The 21,729-nt window shown below is 42.3% G+C and overlaps 1 protein-coding gene across 2 annotated transcripts in view; it reads left to right on the forward strand.

The window, feature by feature from the left end:
- LOC138213249 (multiple C2 and transmembrane domain-containing protein 2-like) overlaps nt 1-18,719 on the forward strand; it is a 36,892-nt gene extending 18,173 nt beyond the window's left edge. For both annotated transcript variants that reach the window (XM_069174221.1, XM_069174222.1), the window contains 15 exons: nt 795-965; nt 3,100-3,230; nt 3,787-3,973; nt 5,930-6,023; nt 6,115-6,217; nt 6,324-6,426; nt 6,614-6,715; nt 6,828-6,902; nt 7,905-8,024; nt 11,356-11,469; nt 13,645-13,686; nt 15,508-15,617; nt 15,883-15,992; nt 16,494-16,591; nt 17,716-18,719. In XM_069174221.1, coding sequence (XP_069030322.1) covers nt 795-965; nt 3,100-3,230; nt 3,787-3,973; nt 5,930-6,023; nt 6,115-6,217; nt 6,324-6,426; nt 6,614-6,715; nt 6,828-6,902; nt 7,905-8,024; nt 11,356-11,469; nt 13,645-13,686; nt 15,508-15,617; nt 15,883-15,992; nt 16,494-16,591; nt 17,716-17,763 — 1,608 coding nt within the window. In that variant the 3' untranslated portion in view covers nt 17,764-18,719. The remainder of the gene's footprint in view (nt 1-794; nt 966-3,099; nt 3,231-3,786; nt 3,974-5,929; nt 6,024-6,114; nt 6,218-6,323; nt 6,427-6,613; nt 6,716-6,827; nt 6,903-7,904; nt 8,025-11,355; nt 11,470-13,644; nt 13,687-15,507; nt 15,618-15,882; nt 15,993-16,493; nt 16,592-17,715) is intronic.
- Nucleotides 18,720-21,729: the final 3,010 nt, after the last annotated feature.

A 21,729-nucleotide genomic window follows, 5' to 3' on the forward strand; every position in this document is an offset into this window, starting at 1 on the left:
GCGAACATTTTCCACTGTAAGTTAGTCGTCTTAGAGACCAAGTAACTTTAAAGCAACAAACCAACTGAATGTGTGTAATTTAGAGGAAGTAGAAGGAATGCAATCTGTCTTTTTTTTTTTTTTTTTAAAGGTTGCATTAGTTAGAACAGCCTTTGACTGTTTCGGCATGCTTATTGATTACATTTCAATCCCATGATTCTGGGTTTGGATGTTATTTGTTTTACTGGACAGGTGTACCTAATAAAGTGGCCCCAGAGTGCATGTTCTCCTGCTGCTTCAGATACTTCCTGTCATCTGCCAAGTGCACGCGTAGCTGCTTGTTAAGTGGAACACGATTTCTTGCCTGTGCATGTGGCAGACATTACAGCAGTGTCAGCTTGATCTGCATTGATTGAATGTGGGATACATACATGGGAAGCAAGATTCTTGTCTGCACTGTAGCTACTGTAGGCTTTAACTTCTCCTTTCTCTCAGTGAAATGAAGAATCAGTGTCATTCTCTTTTCATTGAAATGGGGAGATGATGCTGTTTCATTCAGCTGTGCCTGTTTTAATGTCCAAAGCTTGTCGCCATCTGATTTAAGTTGTATATCGTGTAGGTAATAGAGGTAAAGTCCCCTTTCTATTTAAGGTACTGGTTTGTTTTTGGTTGTTGTCTCTTCTGTCTGCACTTCATGCTTTTGTGTATCAGTAGAAAAAGAATTAGATTTATAGAAGTGTTAGCTCAAGTTTGGGATTTGTATCCCTGCCTCTCCCCTCTTTCTTCCACCTTTTCCTCATGTGTGTCTCTTGCAGTCGGCAGGGAGTCCTCAGAGCTTTCGTTTATCAGAGACGCTGAGGAAGAATCAGCTGTGGACTTCTGTTGTGTCGGTGACTCTGGTCGAGGGTCAGGAGCTGCCGCTGGACACTCCAGGAGGGCAACTCTTTGTTCGCTTCAGACTGGGAGAGCAGCGATACAAAAGCAAGGTACTCGATGGAGGAGTGAGAGTTTACATCTCTCCCAATCCCTTCCACCTCTTTATTTGTCATTGTTATATACAAACCCAATTCCCTTTTCCCCTTCCTCTGCTCCTCTTTTCATCCCAAACCTAAACACTCAGTTCCTAACTACTATATTTATTTGCTGCCTCACCCCTTTTTATTTTCTTGTTTTTTCTCAAACCTTCTTTATATTTTACTGTGTAGAAGATGCTCCATTAGCCTATCTCCACTTTTGTTTTCCATTACTCAAGAGATCTTTGTCAAAAGTGTTTGATCACCACATCTACTCACAACAAATTAGTCTAATATAAAGATCCTCTTCAGTTGATATGAAAAACTTTGCGATGATTTGGTCCAAATGAAGTTATAATACTTTTATTGAAATATATTTGCAGAAAAAGACCAAATCTCCAGTCTTTGCGTTCACACTGAGAGTAAGTCATGATGGTTGAGGAACCCAAACAGTGTGTCTGACTTGCACAAATTTACAGTCGATTTACAGTCCATGATATGTAATGGAGTTTATGTAGATGATTAATAAAGCTACAGGGCTCAGCAAAAGTTTAGGCTCTTTGGATGTTTCACAAAAACACATGTAAATAAAAGAAAGCAAAATCTTCTACATTAATGTATCAACAGGAAATATCATATTTTCCTTTTGCAAATATAGTGAGGTCATCCAGTGAGATATTCATAAACTGTTTAAAAAAAATAGCAGACCACTTTCCCAGAAACAAAACAGCAAAGTACCAACATATATTTTGAAGGTTGAACTGAAATCATTCACTGAAACAGTATAAAACCGGGTGAAAGATGCCAGTTTAAAAAATATTATATATGAAGAGTGAGCTCAGCAGCAAAACACTAGGTGGTTGTCTTTGCATCAGCAAGGTGTCTCTCCAAGGTCCTCTTCAGCAGCACAAAGAAACCGGCAGGGCTGAGGTCTGGTGATGGAGCAGCAGGCCGAGGAAAGCCGAGTGTACCAGATGAAAGCTAACGTCTCTTCAAAACTAGAAGATGAGAAGTGAGGCCTTGTTAGACAAGTGAAGTCTCCTTAGATGTGGACAGTAATGGAAGATTTACAGCCAAAAAGCCATTCCTCTGATGAACAAGCAAAGCCAGGAAACCAAGTAATGCACAGTAACATAAGAAGTGGGGTGAAGAAAAATGGCAGCAGGTGCTCTGAACTGATGAGATGCTGCAGGTTTAGGGCTGTATTTCTGAAAATAAAGTAGAAGTAACTAAAACGGCTTATTTTTTTCTCTTCACCGCACTTTAAATGAAGTTAATTGATAAATAAAAAGTGTAAGTGGCAGTATTGTTTAATAAGCATCTTAACATTAGAGCATTTTGTAGGTGTCTTTTGCACAGCATGTTTGCTGTTTAGCTGATTTTTGTGTCCAGTGTGACTTACAGTTAATACAACAGTACAACAATCTCTTCAATAGTGCAAACCTTATGGAATTAATGCCCCGCTAATCTCTGATGTGACCACAGATCATGTATAAAGCCAGTCCTAGAAAAATAAATGGAAGAAGAGCCAAGACGAGAGATCAAATGGATTTGTAGTGTGTAACATGTCTGACTGCTGCTCATCCTGGCAGCTGGATGATGTCTAGCACCGATGCTCACTTTCATGCGCTGCTGGCTCTGCAGCGACTGTCATCGATGATTATTCTGCTATTGCGCAATATCATCCGTTACACATCAAAGCTGCATGCTAATGAGCAGCATTGCTCCTTTCCTTTTTCCTCTTCGTATAGGCAGGTTCAAGTGACTGTAATTACTTATGCCTTCATGAGTGACGGGAATTTCTGATTCTGATGTCAGAAGCTGCTGAACTTCAGTAAAAGAGCATTCATACACTAGTCAGCTTGTAAATCAAATTCACAAAAGTAGTAGAATGTGGACATGCCTCAGTTTGTTGATCTGCATCAGTGGATCTGATATAAAAACAAACTTGGTGTTTAAAGTCTGTGTTTTTGGCCTCTAGCATACAGACAGCATATAGATAAAGCTAATGATTATGCCTTTCTGATTGTTTTATCAGTCATTGCTCAGTGTACATGCTCCTGAATGTGAGAGTAGATTTGAATGCTTCATGTTCTTTCTGATTCAGAATCACTGCAAAGTGGCGAATCCTCAGTGGAGAGAGAGGTTCACCTTCAACCAGTTCCTGGACAGTCAGGAAATCCTCGAGGTGGAGCTCTGGTCCAAGGAGGGACGAAGGAATGAGGAGTGCTTGGGGATGTGAGTCTCTGTTTGGTTGTGCTCGCCTTATAAAGACAGATTATATGTCACAAAATGAGTTTACACAAGTGTCCGGTCTATTCCAGGGAAACAACACGTGTTTTTGAACTGATCTGAAAAGACAAATATTGTCACTCAACGGCCGTGAAATGCCTGAATCTTGTGAACATCTATTCACTTATTTTAAACGTTTTGTAAATGCCCGATCGCCTCTTCAGAAGCTGATGTTGTTAGATAACTAAAACAGGATTGGCAGCATGACCAGAACGGTTACTATGATTTCCCCATTTATGAATACAGAGTAAAGGTCAGTGAGTAGCTACAGATTGATGCGTTTATCCTGTCAGGTGATGGACTCAAATTAGTGTCTGAATGAAGACGAGGAATGCCAGTCATCCGTGCTACAGTATGTTGATGACATGATGTACGTGTGACATGCAATAATATCTTTCAGCGAGAATGCATATACGCTTGTGCAGACCCATATTCTGAATGCTGTATATATTTATGGTTGATTGACACTGCGCTGTCTGTGTGTTTGTGTGCGTGTGTGCAGGTGTGAAGTGGACCTGTCCCAGGTTCCTTTCAATCAGAGGCAGCTGTTCACACACTCTCTGGACCAGGAGAGAGGACGCCTGGTCTTCCTGCTGACACTGAACACCTGCAGCGGCGTCTCCATCTCCGACCTCTGCGCCGCGCCGCTCGATGAGCTTCACGAACAACAGAACCAGTTCGACAACTACGTCAGTATCCACACTGTGCACTTCTGTCTGTACTTTACGGTTGCATCACTTCACCATCTACATGTCCACCGTTTACTCACGGAGCACTTTATTAGGAACACCGATACTGGGTCGGGCCACCGTTTGGTCTCAGTTCTTGGAGTCATTGATTCTTAAAGATGTCGGAAACATTCCTTTGAGATTCTCCTTCATGTTGACATGACTGCATTGTGTAATTTCTGCATATTTGTCTGCTTCACATTCATGCTGTGAATCTCCAGTTCTACCACATCACAAATGCTTTATTTTTAATTCAGATCCGCTGACTGGGGAGGAAGTACTGTTAACTTATTGTGATCTTCATGAAACCAGCTTGAGAAGACCTGTGATTTTAGACATCATCAACAGCAATTCTCAGATAGGCTACGGCATTCAGAGCATGATGGGTTGTTATTAGGGGCCCTAAAGTGTCTCCATAAAACATTCCCCACACCATTACACCACCAGCAGCAGCAACCTGGACTGATGTTGACACAAGGCAGGTTGGTTATTTATGTTGCAGATGCAAAATCCTGAGCCCACAATCTGCAGTCTCAGCAGACCAGACTGCGTCATTTCAGTCAGTTGTGGAGAGCTCGTGTCCACTGCAGCCTCCAATTTTCTCAGGAGCAGAACCTGCTATGGTCTTCTGCTGTTATAGCCCATCCACTTTAAGATTATCTGAGTTACAATAACCTGCCACCTCCAACCTGTCTGTCCAGTCTCCATCTGCAGAACCGGCTCTCAGTGGATGTTCCTTGTTTTCACACCGTTCTGATTGTATCCTACAGACTGTTGTGTGTATGTGAGATCAGCAGATTTCATCCCGGTCTGGCACCAACAATCAGACCAGAGTCAGAGTCCTGGAGATCACATTTTTCTGATGTTTGATGTGAACATTAACTGAAGCCCCTGACCTGTATTTGCAAGATTTTCTGCATTGCACTGCTACCACGTGATTGGCTGAATGGATATGTAACCCTAATGATTTGCCTGACCTGATAACATGCCTAACTAAGACCTTTGCAGCCCTTTCTGTGTTCTGTGTTGAAGGGCCAAGAGGTAGAAGTCTCTGGTGTTGTGCCGAGAGCCTGAAACAGGATTTCTGATGCATCTGTGCGAAGCGAAAGACTCCGGCTCGGCAGTCGTTCATTCGGTTTCATATTCAGAATGTTACAAGCTGAAGATGCAGCTCTGCGTCATGAGTCTGATAATGAAGGAATGAGGAATAAATGAAATAAGGTTGCCCTGAGAAAGTATACACACACAAAAGAAAACAAGGTCCTCCATGTTCCCATTCAGTAAACTGTACTTGATGATGTACAGTTAGGAGGAGGCAATAAACACTTTGGACTGTTTTGTAGACACCATCCCATTACAGCCGGCCTTAAATATAGTCATCAAAAGCTTTCTGGTTAAGTACTGTGCTAGATTGTACGTGTTACATTATGTTCAGTTTGTGCCAGAAAATTATGAAAATACTTGCTGGGACTTGATACCTGCATGTGATGTGTAATCTATTGTGGTGAGCATTTATTTACTGCCAGTTGTGAAGCACTGCACTTACAAGCATGGACTGTTGTCACGTTGTGTTTAAGGTCTTGTGGAAAAACTGACATATGAGACTTGCAAGTCAGCTGGTGAGAAGAAAACCTTGAATGCAAAACGGAGTAAAGCTTCATCGTATGTCTGGGCTGAGGACCAAAATGTCTGATTATAATATTATTGCAAGAAAGACGATAAATGGAACCAGAAAGAAGTGATTTTGCTTGATGCAGTTATATCAATCTGGGTGTGGATCTTTTCATGGATTTCTTAAATTATGAGATGATCTATTGTATGTTTGAGCAAGATTTAGAGTATTATGTAGTCTCTGCTGAGTTATATGCTCTCTTTCTGATTTCACATGCGTCTGTCTTTTATTTTCTGTCCCCTCAGAGTTTGAGAAGTACCCTGAAGAATCCCCGTGATGTTGGTTTCCTTCAGGTCAAAGTTATGAAGGCTACAGATCTGCTGGCTGCTGATTTAAACGGTACTTCACGTATTTGGATTTTATTCTGTGGGTGGTATAGGGAACAATGACAGGAGCCCACCGGTAAAGTGTTGTGGTTTGTGTTCTGCAGGCAAGAGCGACCCTTTCTGCGTGTTGGAAGTGGGGAACAACAGACTGCAGACCCACACCATCTATAAGAGCCTCCACCCAGAGTGGAATAAAGTCTTCACGTTGTCAGTTTCTCTCTCTGTTATTAATACTGAGACACGTTTATCTCACTGTTTCACAACTTGTATGTGCTGGTTTGTAAATATCTGCCTCCCCTGTTTGCCTCTGCAGCCCCGTCAAAGACATTCATGATGTTCTGGTGGTGACGATCTTTGATGAGGATGGAGACAAGGCGCCAGACTTCCTGGGAAAAGTTGCCATTCCCCTTCTCTCGGTACACACTACCTCACAGAGTCCGTCATGCTGACCATAGACTAATCTATTTACACTCTGCATCTAAATTAAAGTGAAGAGGGCGATAACACTTCAGCGGGTTGAAGACTTGCTAAGATGTAATCCAGCGCGACTGATGGTCAGGTTCATGGCCGAGTTCAGGACCTGATGCCCTTTCTGTCCCGCAGATCCGCAGGGGACAACAGATCGCCATCCCGCTGAAGAAAGAGGATTTAGGTGGGCTGTCGAAGGGGAGCATCACTCTGGAGCTGGAGGTTATTTTTAACCCCGTAAGTAAAAGTTCACCCTGCAATGAGGACATGACGGCTCTGAAGGATGGGCCTGATTCTGTCAGCCTCTCGGTGCTTCATGATGGTTTTTGTTTTTTGTTTTTTTGATCAGGTCAGAGCGAGTTTAAGAACCTTCCAGCCCAGAGAGAGACAGTTCATGGAGGACAATCCCAAATTTTCCAAAAAGGTTTGACACCGTTTTGATACAACTCTGAAACTCAACTCGGGCTGAAATAATTTGTAAATCAAGTTTTTGTTTGATAGAGGAGGCATCAGGAACTATTTTAATAATTGTTTAGCAAAAACTTATTAAGCAAAAATGACACACATTCTGTACTTACAGCTCTCTGGTTGTTTTATGTGACAATAAACAACATCTATACATTTTAGAGAAAGCAGATGTGATGTTAGATTTCAGGAAATTCTTAAAAATTTCAGTTTTTCACATTGTATTGACATTTTATAGACCAAACAATTAATCATTTAATTCATAAAATGATTGGCAGATTAATCAGTAACGAGCTTAATGCGTCAGGTGGTCGGGGATTGCTGCTATCTGAAAATAGATGTGATCCTTGTGTAATTAATAAAAGAAAAGGAAGTAAGAAAAGACAGAGATGCACAGATGTTTAATCAAGTAGCTCTTTATGAACTGTATAAAAAGTTGTACTTTTTTTTTTTCTCTAAAAAGCAAATCAGCTCCAGAAGCTGATCTTCCTTTGCCTGAATTAGTTGAATTGAGCTTTAATTAAACCCAACTGTGACTGAATTCTTGTTCACTGTTCTGCTACATTAGTTTGATATACAGTGTGCAAGACAGGGTGCGAGACAGGGTGCCTGACTGTCTGTGCTTCCCACAAAGACTCATTGTTGTCAGACAATTGCGGCAAAATTGGCTTACACACTGAGGACCCGGTTTGTAACGTGCAGGTTTTCAATCTGTTTTAATGTTGAAAGTCTACTTTGACAAAATCAGGTCAGATTACTGAAATTTTTTCCCCCTGGGAGGCTCAAGCCAAATCACACTGACCCCTCTCAGTATTTCTCTGGCTCACTGCATGTCTTTTGTTTGTTATAAGTGGAACTTCTTACAAACCCTACACCTTGGAAACTTAATTAACTGTAATATTTTAAACACAGCGACTGTAATATCGATCTGTTCTATGTGTTTATATTGTGTATCTTTCAGGCTCTGGCCAGGAACGTGCTGCGCGTTCAGACGCTATACCGGGCGATCATGTCGACGCTGCAGTACATCAAAAGCTGCTTCCAGTGGGAGAGCGTTCAGAGGAGCCTGCTAGCCTTCCTGGTGAAGTGCTTTAACTGCTTATCAACACACTATCTGCATTTCCCTCTCTGTTTTCCCTCCGAGGCTGCGGAAGACAACCGCAGCCTGGCCAACCCCTACTTGAACTCTCCCAGCGAGAATCTTAATCAATGCGGCGTTGGGCTCAGCAGAAACGCAGGCTTGGCCCCGGCTCTGTGTTGGAGTGGACGCTTTCAGTGGTGCGTGTCTCCTGGATGCAGAGTTAAGCCTCAGCTGGAGAGAGTAGAGTCCCAGTGGAGTCCAGAGAGTCTATTTTTGTTCTACTTCTCTGACAACTCATTAACCCTCTGTCCAGTCTGCGTGCGGTTTGATTTAGATGCTATTATGCTGACAGAAGTTCAATTAAAAGGCTCTTCAGAGATAAGGCTGATTCTCCACCCTGTCTTTGTTGAATACAAGTGTGAAGCAAGTGTGGAGACAGAGACACAGGAGTCGCCTCTCAGCCCCTTGTCTTTAAACTACAAAGTGAAGTGGGTGCTGATCTTTTTCGGCATTTCTCTCTCTCTCAGATCGGGCTCGATAAAAATGGCACACTGCAAATTGTTCATTAACTATGCAGGCAATCAAGGTCATGGAGAGTTCCCCTGTTTTTCTAGCTCTCGGCCTGTAGGTGGCACTGAGGTTTTGCTCAGCGTATAAGGCTGATGAAGAGATACTGTACGCAGGCCAGTAGTACAGTTTGTCCAATTTACTGTGAAAAATGGGAGCTGCGACACAGAGCTTGTTATCTGAACACAAGCCGCTCTGTGTTGTAGCTTTGAGTCGTGTGTTCGGTTTTATGATTTAGGATTACATTGATGCAAACTGTGGCATCCAGGATGGGGTCGGAGGTCAGTGTGCTTTCATCAGGAGCTACTTGTAATCAAAATGTTCAAACCAAAGTAAAATAAAGCTACAGATTCTTATAAGTGTAATTCTTTAGACTACCCCACATATATTCATATACTGTTGATTATTAGGGATGATATTAATGTTTTACCTGACAGCTCAGACACACTAACACTGGAGCATAAAATCATACGAGCAAGAACACACGCACGCGCACACACACACACACACACACACACACACACACACACACACACACACACACACACACACACACACACACACACGTACGTCCTCCCACTGCATCTCTGTGTTTGAAAGACAGTACCATCTGTACTCATGTTTTCACACTAATGCTCGCTGCCTTTTCAAGCCTCGGTGAGAAGAAATAAATGGCTGCTTAATACCACCACATAAGGGTCATGAATCAAGGCTTCATCTCCATGACAGGATACAGTGACGAACTACCTGCACCATCTGCCGATCGTCAGACAAAGCGTTTCAGTCGGTGCAGTGTGCTTTAAATGTCGCTTCATAGGAGCTGGTTATCTCGGTGAGAAGCTTCAATCCTGGCAGTGTTAGTGTCGAACCACTGGACTGTAAAAGATCACATAGCACTTCCTCCCATCATCCCTCACCCCACCCAAACACAGGATAGCGTTTCCCACATGGAAATCCGTGTTGTCGATGTTCTTCCACCTCCTCCTCTCACTTATATCTGTCATTCTTTCATACGCAGCAACTTCTCCCTCCTCAGTCACCCACTCCTTAAAAGGAGGATCTCCTTGCATCTTCCAATATCTGAGTATAATTTGCTGTATAAAACTATGCAGTCTGATCCTTGAGTGGATGCAGATAACTATGTGACACATCTTAAAATGTACAGCTCTGACTACAAAACTGCACACCCACGACATACACTGTGACTCTTCACCTGAAAGGGATGGGTTTATGTCCACAGTGCCTGCACCAGTCTACCCGCATCAACCAAGTGTAAGAGTGCTGAAATAATTAGAGAAAAAGTCATGTTAAATTCTGAAGCTTTGTAGACACTGAAAGTAGTGGTGCACTTCAAGCTAATTAATCACGTGTTCACATAACACTGGCTGGTATTTTTGAGTCAGTATTGGTAACTTAGCCAGCATTAAAGTGATACTATGCGAGATCTTCAGCAGAGATAAAAAAAAAAAAAAAAAAATGAAACATCAAGCAATGGTTTACATTTTCTATTAGCCTTGTCATTTGCAAATGCCTTCCTTTTTTTAAGTATTAATTGTAAAAAAAAAAATGAACACACATCCCTCCTTTTATAACTAATGAAGAATAAAAGAGCACGACTGCTCGATTCTGTAGCTACTTTCTCTGGTAGCTTGTGGTGGCTAAAATTAGCAAATGTGTGTACATTTTGGGTGGAAGCTCAGTTCACTTCAGTAACTTTGACTCCCCTCCGCTCATGTTACACCACATTTTAGCCGCTATCATCATGCCATAATTGTTGCTTGTGGCCACACTAGGTGTGCCGGTCGCTCGTATGTTCTCACTTTGAAACAGTGAACGGTGTAAAGTGACTTCTGTGCCATGCGAACCCTTCCCCGGAACATTAGTGTGGAAATCCTGCTGCTCTCTGTGAATGTGCTACCCTCCAGTTCAGTAGCTCTCCCAGCACTCTGTAGCCTTTCATTTTTTCCCCCCCTTTTAATTTTTTCTGTGATCTGGATTGTATTCCCAGAGCCCCTTTTTGCTGTCGAAGACTGTGTAATGCCTCTCAAGCTCAAATGGGCTGCAATTATCACAATCTTTATGGGCTGAGTATACATTTCCACCAAAGCGTGACTCGGCTCCCCCGCCCCCTTATCCCAGCTCGCCCAGTCGTTACAAAGTCCTCACTAATAAAACATAACCCTTCCAGTGAGGAACTGGTTTCATCTCCTCTCCCAGGCCCTGTTTTGGCTTGTGATAACAGAGACAAGAGCCCGCTTGGCTTTTTGCACATTAAAGCTGATGCTGGTAGTGGTGGCGGCGGCTGAGGGAGGACGGGGGGGTCTGATCTGCCATCTTTTATGTCAGTTGGTGCCTCAGAGGAGAGTGATGCCTTTACCAGATGTTCACTTCTATTTTTATTAGCATATAAAAACCTGTAAACCCTTCCCGACGCCTCTTGGCTCGCTGCCGTTTTGGCCGGCGCTGCCTCTCTGACAGGATTATTTTATAGTTCCATTTAGCCGTTCGATGGAGGCATCACAGGCCGTATTTCTTCATCCTCTAATCCTTTTTACCTGAGCCACACACAGGTTGAATGTGCATCATAATGCCATTATGGATGTTAATGACATATTGACACACAGGCTCTCTGTGGCTGTAGTCTGCTTTAATGTACACTCGATAAGAGCGCAAAGAGAAAATCTAAAAAAGGAAAACGTCTTTAATGTGACTTAATGAAGGTCCGTTTGTTTCATCCTGCCACCTCTGTACTCTCTGCCTGCAGGTATTTCTGGTGATGGTGTGGCACTGGGAGTTTTACATGCTGCCCCTCCTCCTGGTTCTGCTCATCTCGTGGAACTACCTCCAGATCCGCTACGGGCGAGTCAGTCAGGATGTGGTGAGTCCACAGCAGATTCACACAGCCTCCATCTCTCTGCTCTTTCTGCCAGATGACCCGCTGGCCCCTGTTCACACTCCTCATCTTTTTATTTTGTCAAAAGAAACGGCCGCTCCAGCCACATTTTATTCTTATAATTAAATACGGGTATGTTTCCATAGCAACCAGTTGCACATGGCTGAGTAATGCATAATAATAGAAAAACATTTAATACATAAGCATAGAAAACTCACTGAATAGACGGATGTAAGAGACCATTATAGCTGAATCTAATTTCCAGAGCTTGTCCTTTGCCGACGCTGCTGTGTGGTTTGTTCCCCTCCGCTCCGAGGGTTTTGTCCTGATTCCTGCCTCTGCTTCACTGTAATTGGTCTGTTGCCCTGTTCTTGTTGTGACTGGACAAATTAGAAAAGAAAAAAAGTTTTTAGCATTGTACTCTGAAAAAGGTCAAGGTGCACAATGTTTCCTTCCTACTATATTGCTCTGTTTCACAGAAAAGAGTGTATTCTCTGTCCAATAACTGTTTTTAGTCAATACAGTGGTCATAGCTGAACACAGACTAAAGCTGACAGCAAGTTAGATATTCCAAGTTCTATTCAGACACCATGTAACTTCATTATGTTGTGAAATGTATTGGGCTGCAACAATTCATTTTATTATCAATTAATCCTGTTATTATTTTTTTTCCAATTAAGGAATTGTTTAGATTATAAAATGTCAGAAAATGTATCTTCTTCACTAGTTTGCACAGCTCAGGGTGACATTTCAAATAAAAAAAAGTAATTTAAAATGATGCAAAACAATAATAAAGAAGTTAAATGATTAATCTGTTATCATAATAATTGAACAATTAATCAACTGATTGTTTCTGTTCTACAATCATGTTGTTAACTGATAAACTGCAAAGGTATAGTATGAAGAATATGACAATAATCCATTTAAAATAACAAATTTAGACGTTTGCTATTCCAACATGTGATGATTAATTTTACACGAATAATTGATGATGGGAAAATAAAAATGAATTGAAGGAGTGAATATTTATAGAACTGATTTTAGAGCTGGAATTAATTCAAAGCCCCCAAATTCATTGTTTAAGATTACTATAACACAAAGTACTCATTACTAAATATGCAATGGGAAGAATTAGAATTTAAGTACAAACCATTCAAAAACTCTTTGCTGCTTCACCACAGTGTATCATAAGCAAACGACCCTGCAACTGTAAAATGTTTTTAAACCCTGATTGGTCCACAAAACATGTGACATCACCTTTTTTCATATAAGCTCCACCCACTTCCAACCGCGCAAAACAAAGATTACGGAAAACTCCTCGTGCAAAATAACCGGAATAGTTTGTAAAGAAAATAGTTTGCCAGGCTTGCATGTTTATGTTGGTTTCAATTTACTCAGAGGTTAGAAAAAATATGTTCAGGTCCTTTACTTCTGTTGTGCCACATCACAATGCAGTTTTAAATCTACAGAAATGTATTTTTTTGCCCCCTTTGGGGCAGCAGAAGAGAACAACACTGATATTTTAAGTTTATGTGGCAACATGTTGGCACGTATTAAAACTATCTTTGTTCTCTTCCGGCCACCTGGCAGACGTAGACACATTGTTGAGTCTTCCTTTAGCAAAGGTTTTGGTGTCAGCCCTCTCCTGAGGAAAAGACCTGGCTCTGTAGCTGCTCACGTCTTCACTAGCTCGTCGCTAACTTTAGCCGTCTGCTGTTTGATGCCGTTTGATGCATCTGGCAGAAAAGAAATGCAAGAATGCCGAAGAGTTACGAAATCTGAGAGTGAACCAAAACAATGAAGTCGTGGGCCGAAAAACCACAACACTGAGCTGAAAGATGCTAAAACCCTTCTGCAGAGCCGAGGGTCGCATTTCTATTTGGGTTTATCACCCGGAGCAGCTCCCATCACACACAAGTAATCATGGGATCCGCGACTGAAAGAAACATATTGATTACAGCCACTTCAACATGCTCTAGTATGTCAGTGTGGGCTTGTGGAAAAAAAAAAAAGCCTTGTGACCTGTCAATCAGCTGTGAGGCTAATCTCAGGGTCACCGCTGAGCCACTCGAGTTAATGCAGTGTCACAGCGAGTTTATGAAGTCTGGATTTTGAATCTCACCTCTTCATCACAACTCTTTCTTTCTTTCTTTCTTTCAGGACAGCATGGATTTAGCAGATGAGGATGAGGACGATGAGAAGGTACGTACCTGTGCCTACTGTTTGTTTTTTTTATATTTCCCTGCAGTCTTATGTACGCGGATGAATATAAAAGATCTCTGCTTTTTTTCCCTTCATGTTGACAAAGGTATCTCTCTGTGATCTGCGGGTCTGTGTGGCTAAGCTCTTTATTCATCACTAAATCTTCTGATGCGGTTTGATTCCTGCCAACCAGCAGTCGTATTTTTTTGTAAACTCGTGCTTACCAAAAGACATTTGGACTTAATGAAGACCTCACCAACCTGTTTCCACTTGTCACAAGACATTCATATGCAAATAGAGGGGTGGGGAAAAAGGTCCTGCCGCATTTGAAAAAGTCTGTGAGCTTAACACGCCATATTATACCATCAATATGGAACTAATGACGGCACTTAGACCTGCTTTTTTACTGCTCATTCTCAAAGTTTGTGTTGAAAGTGTTAAAATGCTTTTAGGCGACGGAATATATCTTCAGAGTGACAGCAGCTCATTCTGGATGTTTTGAATGGCCTGATGAGAAACGGGTTCTCGTACTGGTTCCAGTGGGAACGTGACCCTGAAGTGGTTTAGTGCGCTGATGGATATTTGACTGAGGACAAGCTAGATTTGTGGTTTTTGAGACGGAGTCTGAACATCTGGAATATCCTTCAGCCCCATGAACAATCCCCCAGTAACCGTCCACACTGCTCCTCTCTTCAGTCCTGTAACCCCTTTTAGTCTCCGTGTGTTTGATGTGGACATTTGTCTCTGATGTCTGGATCTCACTGCACAGACCTTCGGAGAGTCCGTTTACTTTAAAGTCGTTCTTCCCCTGTGGGATCTGGACCAGCCGCGGCACATTACATTACATTACATTTCATTTAGCTGACGCTTTTATCCAGAGCGACTTACAATAAGTGCATTTCAACCGTACAATAGTTCATCTCTTTTATAATTCGATGTCCAGTCTCTTTCAGGAGAGTTTTCACTTCTAAACTTTTTTAGAAGTAAAGCTGCCTTTACATTCACATTTTGCAGACACTGATCACTACAATAGGATTGAATGAGTCTGTTCAGTGTTTTGGTTTCTTATTCTGATCAAACTTGTGGTTTTGTGAATGTTGCAGTCGTCAGTCTGACCAGACAAAGATAAACCAGCTCAGTTAGTTTATATTTGAACAGACTAATTATCCCTAAACTTTAGGGTTTTTTTTTAATCTATTTTGAAGCGGCCTCATTTTACTTATGTGTAGTAAATAATACTGAAGTCCCTTCTATATACAACAAATGACTTTGTTATTTTTATTCAACCTTCATATTTATTTATCATCATTACTTTTAGAAAGAAGAGCAAAATAGGGAGTCCAGTATTTTAGTGTAAAAGTTTCACAGGAACACTCACAGACCGTCTTTAATATTTGTCCTCCTCCTATCTCCTTGTCTTCTTAAAATAACAACGACTTGTTTGTTTGTGTTGCTGCTGAAAGTTATGAGTAATTAAAGGAGCTGCATGTCTGAAAATCTGTCACAAGGTATTACACTAAATTACCACCAATCTTTTATTAGAACCTCGAAGATGCCATCTTTCATTTTTAATTAGAGCGTTTGTTGAAGTACTAAAACAACGCAGTTTATTCTGTTACCATTCATTATTATTCTCCGTGTTCTGCTTTACTCTCTGTCCTGAAACATTGAAAATCGCACTTTCCCTGATTAAAATTCCCAACAAGACGTACCAAAGTATGAAATACGAAAGGTCGAGACACCTTTTCCAGTTTTGTCATTAGCATTCTTGTTTCCTTTTGTCTTTTCCTGAGCTTCTCTTTTTACCGTTTACTGCGACAGGAGTCAGAGAGGAGAGGGCTGATGGAGAAAATCCACATGGTCCAAGAAACCATCATCACCCTTCAAAACCTGCTGGACGAGGTCGCCTGTTTCGGGGAGAGGATTAAAAAGTAAAAGGAAAAGATCCGTTATAAATTACAACTTCATCACTATCAAATATAACAATTTTGTTGAAGTGCAGGAATTAAACAGGATTATGATCATAGTATGAAATGATTTGTAATTACAGTATGTCTTTTTCTTGAAATGGCCTAATTTAAATTATTTGAATTACCCATTACCCAGTACCAAATACAATCGTCAGTTACATTTTACTCTGCGTTTATATCAGTAAAACAAACATTCCTTCTGATGTTTCTGATCTTAATTTGTCAGCACGTTCAACTGGTCGGTGCCCTTCCTGTCGGGTCTGGCTCTCCTGGTGTTTGTCACTGCAGCCGTCCTCACATACTTCATCCCTGTACGCTACATCGTTTTATTATGGGGTGAGTTTCAGACATGTATATTATTTCCTTTGTTTGTGTTTTTATGTGTTTGTTTGCCTCCATTTGAGCTCAGTAGCTCCTCATCACCATCAAATCCTGTCCACTATTATAACTGTTGGGAAAAAAAAAATATTTTTTATTTTTGTCAGAATCTTTGTTATCCAGCAGATTTACAAGGTTACAGGAATATTTGCTTTCTGTGTTTTCTGCCTGATTCTTTTTTTAACATTTGCGGTTTATAATGTTACGTAATGAAGGAAATCCCATTATTCCAAGTTCTACTGGTGAAATTATTGGCTGAATAATCAGACCGTAAAATACTGTGAGTCCTCCAGCCATAAAAAGTGAAAGTAAAAGCAGAAAAAGGCACTCACTGGGCCGCTCAGTCATATTCCTTGGACAGCATGAGTCTACCCTGCAAGGATTTGTTTGTGTGGAAACAAAGAGCACCGCCACCAGAGACTACTGTTAATGATATGTTGGTGTGAATCTTTGTTTTAGGTATCAATAAATTCACCAAGAAGTTACGGAACCCGTACAGCATTGACAACAATGAAGTGCTTGACTTCCTGTCGAGGGTGCCGTCAGATGTGCAGAAGGTAAGCTCTGCTGGATCAGCCGGCCAGGAAGCCTGAAATCCCACAGCCCGCTGGCTTCGCGCCGCACTACAACTCCCAGGCATTCCTCCCTCTTGTCTGTATAATTAGCTTCATCTGTATAATTATGTGGCCCCTGTATAATTTTTGTTGTGTTTTGGTCGTGATACATCCCTGGTGGAGGTCTGCTGCTTAGCAGCTTTGTAACGCAGTCTGTTCCCAGGCTGAGGCAGGAGACGCTGCTGCTGCCGGTGTCTCCTGTACGAACTCACCAACACCCCCGCTACACAAGTTACCGTGAAGGTTACACAGTCCTGCGTCGATGGTCTTCCATAAAAACATGCAGAGATTCACCCCCTGCCTCTAAGCCACATAAACATCTCTTTTTTTTTTTCTTTTTTTTTTAAGTTCTCAGAAGAAATCTGGAGGCTGCTTTTGTACTCCTCCTCCTCCTCCTCTTCTTCCTCCTCCTCCTCCTCCTCCTCCTCCTCCATCTGGTCTCGGTGCTGACCTCTCTACTCCCTTTATTCCTTCTCTCCTTTCTGTCGTCTCTCCTCCTCAGCCTCTCCGTCTCTCTAAGCTGTTTGACCCCATTTGTCTCCTCCCTCTCCCTCTCCGATGCCCTTGGGCCGCCGGGTTGAGTAACGGTGGCGCTCTCCAGTCTCTCCGCTCTTATTGTGTATGAACGATGACCACGGGCTTCCCGCTCAGCAGTGCTAGTGATATCTGTGAAAAGAATTTGTTTCGTAATAGGTGAAATAATAAGTGGGGGGGGGGGAAGGCACATTTATCCCAGGTGACTGGAGATATCCATCGTTCTCGTGCTGCTTTACTTCTCGTTAAATCAGTTTCGTTGTGTTTCGGGTTTAATTATAGAACATAAATAGCATCACTGTATTCTGTATGAAATATCAGGCTGCTCACTAGCAACAAGAAAACATCTCGTTTTTATTCGAGCTGCCCGAGTATATTATTTACCCTCAGGTGAACTTGGGAGAACTGCTTTCACTGTTATTCACTTTCTAAATGGAATGAATTACTGAGGACTTTAAACTTTTCACTGTGAATCTGTCTGCGATCGTCTCTGCGGCTTTTGTTATGTTCATTCATGTTCTGATGTCCTGCAGGTTCAGTACAGCGAGCTGAGAGGCAGCAGGAAGAAGAAAATCTCGTAGGAAGTCCTGCAGAAGGAGGACGGTATGTATACCGGGCCTGAAGTTGCTCTTTGTGGGTTTCCTACCTGAAAAAAAAACCAACAACACTTTCCAGAGGACGGGAACGCTGCCGAAGCTCTGCAAAGTCTCACTTTGTGTCGGTTTCGGTACGCATGAATCTTTAATTCTCCGTGTCGATACACGACTCGTCCCTTTCAGCCAAAGAGGTCGTCGCTGAGGACCCTGCAGTCATGATCTTACCACATTTACTAATGTGTCTGTCTGTGCATGTCGGGAACAATTTGTAATATTATTTCAAAAATTGTAGGTGTATTTTTCTATGTCCAGTTAAAGATAATCAATCAGAAGCTGCTTTATTTGATGACCCGGGTTGTGTTCTCCTGTTTTATGCTGAATGTATATGTTTGGTATGTAACATACATGTTTATATATTTTACATAACACACATGAAGAGTCTTATTCCTAAATAGATTATCCTCTATTTAGAAAAATAACATAATTATTACAAAGATGTAATGACATAAATGTGATGACTCTGAGGTGTTTTTAAGGCCTTTGTGGTATTAAATATTGTTGATGATTTCCGGTTAAGAGTTTCTAAAATGAGCTTTTCATGTGTCCATATACAGCCATATATGAAAAGTTGGCAGTGTCATATTCTTTAATTTCTTACATTTATCTTTAAACATGGATAAAGAGCTTTGTACATACAGTAATTGACTGAGTAATTTTAGTTCAGCATGGTAACTGACTTCTTTTACAAAAACGAGTGCCTGCTTTTAGTTTTTAGCTTTCATTCGTCCTCTACAGAGGATGCTCTGTACTCTATATAATTTCACTCTGCCTGCGAGTGGGATGGGCCACTTCTGTACACACTTGACTTTTATTTATTATTGACAATCACTGATGAAGGCTTTGTGTCCTTCATTTCTAACGGCAATAAATTCGCACACCGACTCCGTGTAGTATTTCTTTTTTTTTTTCGGCGCCTCTCTGCCCGAGCTCCGTGCTGCATCTCTCCGAGTCCTCTTGCACGCAGCCTTCCTCCTCTGCCTGCTCCCGTGCTGCAGGATTGTGGGCGTTGGAACAGCACGGTTTCCGAGCCCCCTCTCTTCATTAGGCTTTCATGAAGCGAGGCGAGGCTGTGCGAGACCTCACCGGCACCCGGGCTCCCTGCTGTGCGGATGGCCCTTGGGCGTCGCCGCAAGCCAGGAGGACCTCGGCGACCTCCTCTCAGCTGCTGTGACGAGATGCCTGCAGCCGGCATCCTATCATGCACAGACAAACCTCCAGTACCGGGCTGCTCGGGAGGAGGATTTTAAAAGCAGCCGTGAGCAACAACAGACGCACTAATTTAGGGATTGGAGAATTGGAATAGTTAAGATGTTGCTGTTCAGAGTAATACCGCAGGATTTATGGCTTTTAAGTCGGAGCGTGTGGGCTTTGAGTGAAATGAGAGGAAAACTGCTCTCGTGAAATACAATAAGAATCTCCTACTTCTTGTATCAGATATTATACAAATCAAGTTTGATGATTGACCTGTTAAAGATATCAGAATATGAGTATAATTGATGTCTATTAACATTGGATTGTTTTAAATTACACTGGAGAAGATAACTGCTCGTAGATATAGTGCGACACAATACATGCAGTGATTTGATGATTTGCCCAATTGTCTTGAGGACTGAGGATGTGGCAGACAGTGACCTGTATTTCTCTTCATCCAGTTAGAATGTTGACTTAGGTATTCAATATTAATAACCTGCTGTCAAGGACACTGGAAGGACATCTCAATTTGACACTTATAGGCTCTGCATGAATATGTATAGGCAGCGAGACGCTTCAGAATTACCAAGTAAAATCCTGGTTCACGTGTGGGGACTAATGTGATGTGGCACATGCATTATGATGAGCCACAAATACAGCGGCTGATCGGTCTCAGAAGACTTGTTATAGCTTGATATCGGACCAGAGAACATCCAGCTGTCTGTCTGTCTGTGTGTCTGTGTGTGTGGGAGGGAGAGGGGGGGGGGGCTGCACATGATACTCTGCAGAGGCTGTGAATGTCCAGTATTGTCCATGAACAATCTTTATTAACTCGCCGTGGACTGTTTGTATATGTTTGGGTTTGTCGATGGCTTTGATGGTCAACACAGTTTTCTCCACTCTGTCACTTCGTCTTGTCTTCCTCGACCTTTCACCTTCGACCTCTGGCTACTTGCGGAGACGTCCAAACCCAGTTCGGGTGATGTGGACCGGTCCAGTCAGGTGTGTTCAGAATCGCAGGATCACATCTGTTCGCTCTCCCCGTCGTGCCTTCCTATTTCCAAATATCACCACTCATCACAAGAGATGTATAATTATCACACAGTTGTTCTGTGAACCATTATCATTCCCATCACTGCTGTTGACCTCTCACCAGCGGCCGTTAACTGCTAATGTGTTTTGATAAAGAAGGGCTTTTCAGACTCGCCCGGTTGGAGTGATGTAAACCTGAGAGGCTCAGGATTTTTGGTTTTAAAGGAATTTTTTTGTGTTCCGTTTTATAGCTTTACACAGGAAAGTTAATGTCACTTTAATGTCTGGTGAAGGACCAGTGTGTAGGAGCTCAGGGGAGCTATTGGCAGAAATTGATTATAATATTCATAATTATGTTTCATTAGTGTATAATCACATAAAACTAATAATTTTAGCTTTTGTGTTAATTTAGAATGAGCCCTTCATATCTCGATGGGAGTGAGTCCTCTTCCTCTGAGTTAAAACCAACCAGACCACCCAAACACTGGCTCCAGACGGGCATTTTTTGGGGAGGGGGGGGGTTTGCAGGTTTTGTGGCCAGCGTAGATTTTCTTACACTGGGACACCGCTCCTTGAGGCTGCTTCAAGTTCTAGTTCTTTTCTTATTTAAACTTTGTGTATTGTCTGCTGTGGCTCATGCTAACTTTGCAGCCTCCACCTTCGTTGTAGAAATTTGGGGAAACGAGGAGTCCCACAAAGATGTTATATCGGGGCAACTCGCTCGCTGCAGCTTCCCAAAAAAACTGTATTAGCGACCTCCATCCAGGGAACTTTGCCAACTGACCTAATTAACCTGCGGAGGCTTCATCCACATTAAGGCTGAAAGTGAGAGGCGACGACCGGCTTAGCTTCATCCAAAGCCAAAGTGAAAACTAAAGTTAGAAAGGCGAGTTGGAGTCTTGTCACCACCAAACAAGAAGCAAAGATCCCAGTCATTTACGAGGCCCAACCAACAAATAACCTTCTAAATATCCCATCAAAATGAAAATGTCACTTTGACTGTTGACTTTTTGTACGTATTAATAACAAACTAGGTGTTAATTATTGAGTTGCTGCGAGTAATATTTAACTAATTACCGCAGACAGAGCTAAGTTTTCTGTCCCCGCTAGTTTCCAGTGTTTATGGTAAACCAGGCCAACGTCTCGCTCTGTAGCCAGAGGACAGACATGAGAGAGATCTAAACCTCCAAGTGTCTGCAAGAGAACAAATCCTTCTCAAAATGTCTGACTTTTCCCTTTACACGATCAGTCCGTAGAGTTGTCATTTTGTCAGCTGAGGACTTCTGCCGTCTGCCGTCCTGCAGCACCACCGATTGTTCCAACATATCTGTCATTTTACCGCGTGACATCTCGTCATGGCAAGTATTTTTTTTATTTTTTTTGAAAGAGTTTGATTTCTCACAATCCTTTCATCCCCACATCAACAGTCATTAGCTGTCAGTAGTAATGAGCTTGATTCTGACCACGTGGACACCCCACATCCCCCGCCTTACGGTGTCAACAATCCCACAGGGAGTCGCGGTCCAGGTAAACCACAGGCGGCGTGTGTCCCGGCTGGGCTGCTGCCCAGAGGCTGTGAGGCCACCGTGTTGTCCCTCAGCAGGCCAACATCAAAGTCCGTGATCCAGAGGAGCCCGAGGCTAAAGGCAGCCTACAGCTGTGATTGAC

The sequence above is a fragment of the Embiotoca jacksoni genome, unplaced genomic scaffold (assembly GCF_022577435.1).
Source record: "Embiotoca jacksoni isolate LCO1_2020_lvr unplaced genomic scaffold, fEmbJac1.0.p SCAF_6, whole genome shotgun sequence".
Lineage (NCBI taxonomy): Eukaryota > Metazoa > Chordata > Actinopteri > Embiotocidae > Embiotoca > Embiotoca jacksoni.